The 11,158-nt window shown below is 50.0% G+C and overlaps 1 protein-coding gene across 1 annotated transcript; it reads right to left on the bottom strand.

Annotated features, from left to right (window-relative positions):
- Nucleotides 1-3,700: 3,700 nt before the first annotated feature.
- DRG2 (developmentally regulated GTP binding protein 2) lies at nt 3,701-10,318 on the bottom strand (the record flags this gene model as incomplete). The annotated part of the gene is made up of 12 exons (XM_009877776.1): nt 3,701-3,857; nt 3,946-3,999; nt 4,400-4,458; nt 5,232-5,320; nt 5,747-5,823; nt 6,406-6,503; nt 6,693-6,783; nt 6,920-6,992; nt 7,402-7,492; nt 8,463-8,523; nt 9,671-9,760; nt 10,158-10,318. Coding segments are annotated over 12 exons (1,031 nt in total), but the record flags the coding sequence as incomplete, so codon positions are not given.
- Between the last annotated feature and the right edge of the window lie 840 nt (nt 10,319-11,158).

Below are 11,158 nucleotides of genomic sequence, written 5' to 3'. Positions count from 1 at the left end.
TCCTCCAGCACTGGGATCCTGCACCACCCCAGGGACACCTTTTTCTCGCCCAAACCCAGGGGCAGCGAGAAGATCCTGGTGCAGGAGCAGCAACTGCTCCAGAGCCAGGAAAACCTCGGCTTCCTCCTCCTCCTCCCTGTAATGCGGTGGGTATTTATTATGCTGATTCCTCAGAAAGCGAGGGCTTAACTGCAAATTACAATCAATAGCCCCAATCCCCGAGGGGCAGGTTCATCATTTAGCAGGCGCAACCAGAGGAATTCTAAACTATTTGCCGGCCATAAATCCTGCCCGCCGCAGCCTCTCGGGCCGGCCCCGCACGACACGCAACGGCTTCCTGGGGTGCCCCGTGTCGGCGTTTGAAACAATTAAGCTGTCACTGCGGATCACGACTCTTATATACGGCCCCGAGCAGCGCTTGAAGGTGTCAGCGTGATGGGGCGAGGGAAGCTGGCTGAGGCGACCCCGCCGCAGTAACTGTCTCTCATTGAATTAAATGAATGTATTTGGAGCCAGAGTCGCTTTTTATTACCTCGCAAACGATTCCTGACTAAATTAAATTATAAAAGGAGTGTTCAGCCAATCAAACCTGCTTGATTGCCTGGAACAGGCATTTTAAACAGAGCACGCCTCAGGCCGCCGCTGTTTCCAGGACTAGATGGAGGGTGGCTGATGGGCTGTGTCAAAGCTGATCCACCTCGATTCACACGCGGGGCTGTGCTCCGCGAGGAAAGCGGGTCCAGGGCCAGGGCAGGATCAGTGCAGCCCTCTGGGAAGCGGGTACAGCACTACCGTAACTGGCTGAAGGAGAGGAGGAACGGCAGGGGCAGCAGTGCAAGGGAGCAGCTCACCAGCCAGGCTGCCAAGGGCAGCTCCCTCTGAGCATCGTCCAGCAGAGAAAACGCAGCGTACGGCTCTTTGGTGAGGGGAAAACTACAGCTCCTGTCTGCAGCTGCCCCCATCCTCCCAGAGAGAAGAAAGTCTTGCTCCAAAAGCTGAACAAGGAGGCTCTGAGTACATCTTCCCTTCATGAGCTCTTCCTCCGAGAGGCAACGAGGGGTCTGGCCAATTCCATAAACCTCAGGAGGCTCCGGTACAACCTTACTGCTGCAGTTGATTATCCCCCCTTGCCCTTCAGATCTTGTTTTCTCAGGATTTGGAAAGATCTCCAGGCGAACCTGCTCCTGCACTGAACTGCAATGTGTGCAGCTTTTAACGTTAGCGCAGAACAATTAGGGAAGCCGTCTGGAAGAATGAACAGCGCAATTAAATGTAGGCATTTTCAAATACAGCTATAAACTCGCCTGCAAAAAAGCCACTCTCACTAAAAAAAGCTGTCAGCTTCTTCTGGCTTAACTATTTTTACTTCATCCCCATTCCACATTTAATCACGTATGGGTTCGTTTCGAACAGGACAAACCACCCAATTTCCTAAATGAAGAGCAAGGGTAATTAGACGGAGGGTTTTCTTAACGATGGCACGCTAGACTGGTCGATTTGAAACCCAAACACACCGAGAGCTAAGCACTGACTAACCAAGGACACGTTTTAGCAGGTAACACTGGGCATTTCAGCCTCACACAAGCATCAACCACTTCCCCAACTTCGAACAGGACAAACCACCCAATTTCCTAAATGAAGAGCAAGGGTAATTAGACGGAGGGTTTTCTTAACGATGGCACGCTAGACTGGTCGATTTGAAACCCAAACACACCGAGAGCTAAGCACTGACTAACCAAGGACACGTTTTAGCAGGTAACACTGGGCATTTCAGCCTCACACAAGCATCAACCACTTCCCCAACCCCACACGGCAGCCGGCCTGAGGACGAAGCCCCGTCAGCAGTTCTGGCCGCCCGTCCGCACGCCGGGGCTTGGCAGGCCCCTGGGTTTGGAGTCGGAAAAGTCAGAAACTCGGGGACAAAACGCAACCAGAAGAACTCTTTGTAAGGGCAAGCTCTGCCTGTGCAACCTTCAGAGAAAATTTAAAGGGCAAGTTAATGTGCTGGAACAGCATCCCACCCAATTCACACAGAGAAGCGCCGGCGAGCTCCAGCCAGATCAGGCAATAATGTGGCTAATTTGGAGCTCGCTCTCCGCTCGCTGCCACCGCGGTCGGGATTTGCTCTGTGCTCCAGCTGTGAACAAAGCCAGAGACAGGGAAAGGAGCTCACGGAGTTCAAAGTCACCTTCTTAGCTCGGGCATTGTGTACAACATCTATTTATCTCCCATCACACTGCATTAAGTCCTCAGAGCCCTCTTGCAGCCGCTTCACAAGCTATTCCTCGCTACCACCTCCTGCAACAGCATCCACGATTCCTCAGGTGGCCCAAGGTTAAAAGGAAAAAAAAAATAAAGAGAGTTAGAAAACACACCAAACCATCTGCCCGCTTCAGACGGACACCTACGGTTCGCATGAAATAGCAATTTTTATTTTCTCAAATAAAATAATCCTTCCATTTCTGCTCGATCCATTTGTAAGGGGTCGGGAGGAGCACAAAGGAGAGGGAAGGAGCCCTGCTCAGACAAGTTTGCAGTCAGACCTGTCCTCACAGTTAAGAATCCACGGCAGACCGAACCATTTTCCAATGAAAGAAAATAAAAGCTACTGGCAACTCTTGATCCCAGAAGGCAAGAGCTTTTCTCTATCAGGCACTCTGAATTGTTCAGCATCAGTATTCAAGGAATACTGAATAATACTGAATAATTCAAGCATGATTAGAAAAAACCCAGGTTTCTGATGAAAAATATCCAAACAAGCATCAAAGTTTAAGGGGGCTGGGGTCAAACCCATAGCGCGGGGTGGTACTTTGAGCTCAGAGAGCTGTTACTGGAATTTAGGGGCACAATTGAGGAAGGAAATCCCCAGCAACACTCTCGGGGCACTAAAGGGCAGGACAAGAACGAAGGAGGAAACCCACCAAGACAGCTCCTCGACGAGGGATATGCCAGAAGTGAATCCCCACTGCAGCCTCGGGCTCTTTGCTGCAGTTTTGTCAGGTTAATCAGTCATTAACAGTCATTAACAAGGTTTTGTTTCTCATCTCCAGCAGCACCAGTCGCACCAGGATGTCCTACAAACCCTACTGCGCAGCTAAGGAGACGCATGGGGCATCACGGCTGAACGTTAATTGAGGTGGGACCGTCATGAATTCACCAGGGGTTTGTCTCAGGAGCAGAGACTGAAGCCTCCAGTGGTGAAAGCTGAGCAGACAACGTGCCTGGTAAGCACGGGAGGGAGAACTTTGCCTCCAGTTCAGATCGATACTTAAATTGAGTGAATGGACAAGCAGCAAAGCATCAGCAACTTTCTCTCAGCCCCAGCATCCCTGTCCCAAAGCACAGGGTCTGATTTGTTCACACCAACCTGTAAACTTCCCACCTGTTAGGCAAGCTGCTGACAGGTTAACCCACGGATCCATGTGCAAACCCCACCAGAGGCAGGACGTTGCTGGCTGCGGGAACTGTGTCCTAGAAGACCTGACTCCCTTTTTTAAGAAACATTACTTTGCCTGAAACACTGCCAGATGGAAACTCATCTTCCCCATCCCCACCTGCAGGTACAGTAGCCTCATTTTCTGCCTTCCTCCAAGAGAAGGAGCTTCACGGAAGCTTTCTTGCTTTCTTGGCTGTGGAACATGTCTTCCTTTTTCTTTTCCCTTTTTTTTTTTCATTTTCTTTTTTGTTTTGTTTTGTTTTTTTTTGTTTTATTTTGCTTTTAGGTGGTCAGTTCCAATTCTAAAGACAAGGCCAGGCACCGGTAAAATGGGTTACTTCTTTACAATCTGAATGACATCTTCATGCTCCATCATATGGGTCAGGCCCACTCTTTGAGGGCTGTATTTTGTGCTTGTCCCCTTTAAAGCAAAAGGGGGAGAAGGGTTAAGAGCAGACCAGCCAGAGACATCCGTGGACAGGGTTTTCATTTGCTCTGAAAACACTTACCCACACCAAGGCATATTTGAACTGGCTGGCTAGCGATCTGTGAATTCGATGGCACTGCAAGAGAGACAGACAGACAGTGGGTGAGCCAGTTCCATGACTTTGTTGTTTGCAAACAACTTGCTCGACATCCAGGAACTAGAAGCAACTCAGCTCCGTGTCAGAAATTACAGCAGGGACTTTAGGAGCCAGTTAACAGTGCTCGGAAGAACACAGAACAGACACACAGAAATCGTCAGTCCACATAAAACCCCTTCCCACAACTTCTATAAGCTTTAGGCATTAAGTATTTTTTTTTTTTTAACCTAGGAAAGCAACCTGAGGCAGACAGAACCAGTAAAGGTAATAAAATCAAACAAGGACGCGTCCTGAGCTTCACAAAGCACAAATCACAGCAGGCTCCAAGAGGAACCTGCCTTCTACAGACAAGAAAACGTTAAACATGCAGAGAAATTACCACGTGCTCCACAGAGGCCCCTTTCCGTAGAATAATGGCATCTGTAAAGTCTGGTCTCTCTGTGGAAAAGCAGGAGGGGTGGGGGAGAAAAGCATTGGATTTCCATCAAGTGTGTTCCAATATGCTGACACCACCTCACATGTGCTTGTGCTTACGACTCCCAAATTCCTCCTCCTGTTACATTTGCCAGCTCCCAGAAGGAACAGGTACCCAGGCACTTGAAAGCATCAAATGAGTTCTGCAGATGCTGCAGTACCCACAAGAACAGTTACCAATGTCAACAGATTGCTCACAATCCACCTGCTCCAACTCCATTCCAAACACTTGACTTCAAACAAACAAGTCAAAACACACCTGCTCAAGTAAAACCGAATCGCTCTGCAGTTCTCTGTAAAATCCCCAAGATTTTGCATCTTAACAAGCTCACAGAAAGTTCTTTAATCTCCTCATGTCCACCCAAGTTCGGTCACAGCTACTCACAACCAAATGGGAACATGTTAGAGCCGTGCCTTCATCACTGGGAGACGCTGCAAAGTGAATTATAAAGCAAAAGGAGGATTAAAGGCACTCCTGGGTCTCAGGAGCCCTGCATGGAACAGGAGACCTCTTCTGGGTGGAGATGGGCTGAGCACTTCATCACAGAGCGCACATCATACCGAAGAAAGCTGCGACCCCGCACGCTTTATTTCCTTGTCTCATCATGCAAAGTCTTATGAAAATTCAGCTCTTCAAGTGAAGATAAGACAAGGGCTGTGTGGGCAGCCTGTCTGCCTTTGAGGAGCAGCAGCCCTTCGCGCCTTTCAAACCTTCCGTTCAGCTGATGGTCACTTACGTCCTCGTTTCTTGGTGTAGATGCAGGTAAGTGCCAGGTATTCCCAGAGCTTCTCCAGCAAGTAGTCCAGGTTCAGCTTCATGCCGCAGCTGCAAAACAGCAGGAACACCTCCATGTTTACTGCTGCTGTGATTCAGAAATCCAGAACAAGGCAAAATGTCTATTAAAGAACTAGCTAACAAGGGGAAAAGTCTCTAATGAGGCCAGCAAAGGAAAAACACACGGTGAAATAAATAGGGCTTTCAGAAGAGCAAGCAGCTTTGAAGCAGCAAAGCCCCAGTCAGATTTTTCAGCACTTCTACAAGCTAGACTGGCTTACTCTGCCATGCAGACAGTGTGGAGAAGCCCAGCAGCTTCGCTGGGGGAAGGAAGCCTGGAAAAAGCCTCGCAGTGGCTCGGTTTCTCACTGCAGCAGCTACAGGCAGCCCGGGGAGAAGCCCCTTGTTGGGAGAAGCTGGAGAAAAGGGTGTGAAACGAACCCTCGCACCAGTCAGGCCAGCACATGTGGTTCCTACCTGATAACAACACTGTGAGGTCTCCGAGCAAGGCGATCCACTTCCTCCATAGATATCTGGTCAATCTTGTTATAAACCTAAGTCAAAGGAAAAACAACACGCGCTTTAGGAAGACAATTGAGCAGCGCTGCAAGGAAGGAAGACGTGTACATGGAGGTATAAAGAAGGTAGTTCCAGCCTCTGAAACAAACTCAGATCCTGTCAGCCAGAGGACAAGCCAAGGCTCTTCGTAAAAAAAACAGTTAAAATTCACAAGGGTAAACGTAAGTCTGGGCCTTTTAAAGTTCTCTCTGCAGTACGAGTTGCAACTTTCTGCAGTACCTTTGACTTCACTAGAGACCTGGTTGCTATCGGAGCCGTTCAGTGACCTTTGGCACAAGGCACCAGCAGCGCAGGAACAGAAGGCTCTGGAGCGTGGTAGCAAACCCCGCGGCACCAGGACGGGCAAGCTTGTGCTGCTTCACAGCAGCCACCGCAAGAGGGCACAGGGAACACATGCAGAGCGTCACGCTTACAAAAAGCTCCCCGTGGAGCTGCGCTTCCACCTCTTAAACCCCAAACTGTTACTGCTTTAGGAACAAGGAAGAGCCAGCGTTTCCTCCAGCAGAGGAGGGAGATGCTCGGCGCAGCAGAAGGCAGGCTTTTTCCAAGATACTCACGTAGAGGCACGGCATGTAGACCCTGTTGCCTACAACCACGTCGATGAACTCATCAGGTGAACAATCCTCTCTGAAGAGGACCTCGGCGTTGAAGATTTCTGAGGTGAACGTCGTCAAGGCCCAAATCCCAACACATTCATGTGCTGCGAGCCAAGAGGCTGAGCTTGCTTGTGAAAGCCTGTTAACCCAGCAAGCACCAAAGACCCAGCAGGGCTGTCCCACAGCAGGTTCCGCTTGACTCACGAGCTGCTGCTGGCTTAAGGGTCTCCCCTTTCAGGAAAGGATACTGTATTCATGAAGGATGAGCTGCACGAGCTTCTCAGAGCACTGAGTCAATGTGACAGTTGAGTTGAAGGAGATCCCTCCGCCCTTCTTCGGCTGCAGGAAGGCAATAAAGCAACATAAGAACAGTCTGCAAAATCCACACACCCCCCTTCCAGTCTGTCCAACAGGCCTTGGCTTCGAGTAGGCAGCCAGGCACAAGCTGCACCTGCAGCAGCGCAGGAAACCTCACCTTGAAGTAGATATTTGGTTTGCTTTTGTTGAGCCTGATTCCAACAGATTCCAGTTCTTTCTCCAGCAAGGCCCTGCAGGGACACTGCGTGTTAGTAGCTGTGAGACTGAGTACAGCCAGGTGACACCCACATCTTTTCTTTTTGACCTTCATGTTGATATGGCCTTGCCGAAAGCTTTTGCTCCAACCTAAAAACCACAGCTAAGGCGAGACAGAGCCTGTGGTGGAAATCTAGGTTGACATCCTCGTCTCTGAACAGCCATCCTAGGGGAATGATCCTTCAGCTGAGTTGCCCAAGACAGTTAGCGAGCACGTCTCTAACACAGCACAGCCTCCATCTCATCCTCAACAGCTTAAGGACCGGTTCACTAACAAGCACGAATACACCACTTCATGAAAACGGCAGATTTTCTGGGCATGTGGGAACCCCCAACACTGGCCCACCGCCCCACAGCTCCACGTGCCCAGCAGCACACGCTCACCTCTGTACTTCACCCTTTGTGGCATCCAGCATCATAATAACAACATCCGCCGTCCTGGCCACGGCGATCACCTGCCGACCTCTGCCCTTCCCTGAGAAGAGAGGAGACAGCCGGGCATCAGCAAGAGAAAACAGCTACAAGTTCTGCACCAGGCAGGGAGTCCTGCCCTGCACAACTGCTTGGGAGCAAGGACAGAGACTCCACAGCGCTGCACTGGCTGCAGTGACCTGCTGGGGGGCCCCTAAGTGAGCCTTATCTGGTTCATCCATCCTGTCCCTACCAAATGCTCTTTGCTGCTGCTCCTCCACCACAGGTTACAGGAATTAGCGTGTGTAAAGCCCTCCTCTAGGGGGCTGCACGGGTGGAGGTGACATTGCTGCCAGCAGGACAGATGTCCCCACGCATGTGCAACAACAGCAGCTCCAGGGAGCAGAGACAACTGACGCAGCACACGGACACAGGCCCCTGTGCAGTGGTTATGCACACTTTCTGGTCAAAAAGGAGAGAGACCTTATTAACCAGGCTGTGCTCCTCCAAGAAGAGAGCATTATGAGATTCTCCAAAGCTTTCTACGGCATCTTCTGACATGACTTTCCTAAGCTTCACAAGGCATCTTCTGCCATGACTAACCAATCAGGACAAGACGAAGCACAGGGTTAAAGCCAACATCTCTTCCCAGAATCAGGAGTCATGGGAGGACTGGCAGGAACTCAAGAAATTAGTCAAGAGAGGTTACTGTTTAGCTGTAATTTCCCTCTCCGCCTCTCTAGCATCTTTCTTTAGATTTCCTCTGTACCACAAAACAGATGAGCAAGATAACACTCATGCAAGAAGGTGAGAAGTGTCTGGCTTGCTTTGGCTCCCACCTCCAGAAAAGCATCTTTCTGCTACATATAGAACCTTACGTGGGCTCAGGGATAAGAATCGTGCCTCACGTAAGACCAAGGACTTCAAAATTTGGAAAGCTGACGTAGGAACTACTGGCCCGGGAAACCTGCTAATGCCTGAGACACTACTGAGGGCAAATCCCTACTTTACATGAAACGCAGAGCTCCTCCAACCTTGTGCTGCTCCTTCGATGATTCCAGGCAGATCCAGCAGCTGAATATTGGCTCCTTTGTACTGAAAAGGAAAGAGAAGGATGCAAGGTTGAGAGCCTGGCGCGGGGCATCCGAGCTGCCTCGAAAGCCCCAAAGCATGTGCTGGGGTCCAAATCCTGCAAGAGAGTGGGACCGAATGAACCCGACAGAGCAGGACAATTCGCACAAAGCCAAGGGCTCTGTTTTGTCACAGTGACCTCCGGAGCGTTTCCTACGAAGCCGCGTTCAACACCTCTCATGGCGGTACACGAGGTCCTGACCTACAGCACCACATGGCTGCAGTTTGACAAAGCACCAGGAAAACAGCACAATGGTCACGTTATCCTGAGTCGGTGAAATGGAAAGGACAGGAAAAAAATCCAGCAACCCAACCCTTCCTTTTGCGGTCTAACGAGAAAGCACAGTAACAAACAAGCGCCAACCATCCCTCAGAGAGACGGATCAGAATTATTTGGACGCGCTGCAGGTCTTATGGTACCGGGAAATAACGGCAGACTTTCATTCATGGGATCTGTAGGGGTACTGGCTTCAGAGCTGTTGTTGCAGTAAAGTCCTCAGCAGCGGCTTTTGCAACTGGCTGCAGTTCATGGCTGCGCCTGGACACATCACAGTATTCGTGTTTGCTCTAACATCAACACAGGTACTTTCATTATTTAGCTCTGCTTTCGACTCTGACCCCGATTTTCTCATTACTCTTGGACACTTGTCAGTTTGAACGCCCTTTTACCACTTGGTTTACTGATGGATGCTTAGGCCACCACTAATAAAACTCCTCAAGGACAGGAGCAGTTGTATTTTCTCTCCAAATTGATCACAGTACAGATTGCCTCTTTGAAAGCTTCATTAAAAACAAATCTGTCAAGGTTTCCAGCCATCTGGCCAATGGCACCAACAGCAGTTATAAAAAATTCAGCTGAGGATCGTCGCGTTGCTCTGGTCAGTCGAAAGCCCCCTGGCTCAGGCAGTGAATCCTGAGGAGTGATGTGACCCAGAGAACTGCAGGTTGCAGAACACCTGATACCGTAAACCCTTTAGATCTCCTGAAGTCTAAAGCAGAAGTAAGCAGAGAATTTCAGATATCACCGGTTCTTAGTGGTAGCACAAGCGTAACTGTGAACAGACGCGTTTACATGTCTGGGTTTCTCACCAAGGAGGGGAATCCTACTTACTTCTATGACTCCTGGGATACACGTCAGGGTTGTGAACTCGTAAGACGCAGCTTCGCTGGCAGTGGAGGTCATCAAACTCAAAAACGTGGACTGAAAGGCAAGAGACCTGCATCACTAGAGATCCACAAGTCAAAGCACCAGCAGAACGAGCAGCAGCAAGGAGTCCGTCAGCTTTCAGAAACTGGGTGATGGGACAGCCAGCACTTCCACGGAACAAAAGTAAATCCTGTGCTCTCACCCATTTCCTCAGCAATGCTGGGGCTGGGCAAGAGTGAGTTTTGGGCTGTTACCACAGGGCACCACTGCTCAGAAGGCAGAAGAGCGTTTCCCCTCGCTCTAACTTCCAGCCCTCAGCAGAGAAAAACCTTCTGTTAACTCACGGCAAGGAGGTAAAAGATGAAGAAAAGACGGATATCTGCTTTACGGGCACTGCTAACCACAGACTGGAAGCACACCTGCCACCTGGTTATTGCAGTCACTCACTGACCTTACCCACAGAAGGAAAACCGATCAGTGCCACCCGGGCATCTCCAGATTTCATCACATCGAAGCCTTCTCCTTTGGCGGCCGAGGATTTGGAGGGTTCTAGCAACTGAGCTCTGTATTTTGCAAGCTTTGCTTTCAGCAGGCCCAGGTGGTACTCGGTGGCTGGAATAACATAAATGCAACAACCAGCTGTCAGAAAGTTGCTGATAATTCACTCCTAGGAAAAAGAACTTTCCTAAAAAGTAACACCATGGATCACAGTCCATGCCTTAACCACTGCCACACATATAATCTAACCCCGAGGCGTCCTGTAACCTTTTGAAATATTGAGAGCAAACCTTCTGGTGTCCTGCATGGAAAGTCAGACCTGAGGGAAATAAGCAGCCAAAAAAAGTCCTGGATAAAAGGAGCAAAGCCAGAAGGAGAGCAGCAATGAGTGGGTGAAGGGAGCCAGTAAGGAGTGAGAGATCACAGGGGGAAGGGCTGCTCCTGGGCAAAGGCGCCTCCTCGTCACATTCAACACTCCAAAAACGCAGGAGTTTTTCTCTGTCTCTTGACAAGTTTTAAAGACAAGTTTAACTTGAAGCTCACATGCGTGAAAGTACTTCAATAACTTACTCTTAGCAAAACACTTGAATTGACACCTCACACAGAAAAACAAGAAGGTAGTTTCCCTCTGTAACGGGAAAGGGCAAGAAACCCAGGGGATTATGAGTTTTACTCTTTCTTTTCCCTCATGTAAAGTCTCTAGAAGCAGCAAGGAGCTGAGGACCTGCCCTGGCAGATCCCCATGGAAGCTCCTCTCTCCAGCCCCTCTTTAAGTGAAAGCATTAACAGCCTTAATGAACGCCAGGTCGGGGTGCAGACTGCCCTGGGCCCCCTGCGCCGGCAGAATTGGGGTTCCTGGCCCAGCTCCGAGGGCATCCGGACCCCACCTCCTCCAGGCGTGCGGCCCCAGGTCGGGGCATCGAGAGTGGGGAAAGAGGTCGGCTGCCAGGAGGG

The sequence above is a fragment of the Apaloderma vittatum genome, unplaced genomic scaffold (genome assembly GCF_000703405.1).
Source record: "Apaloderma vittatum isolate BGI_N311 unplaced genomic scaffold, ASM70340v1 scaffold29451, whole genome shotgun sequence".
Lineage (NCBI taxonomy): Eukaryota > Metazoa > Chordata > Aves > Trogoniformes > Trogonidae > Apaloderma > Apaloderma vittatum.
This window is presented reverse-complemented; position numbering and strand designations above follow the sequence as displayed.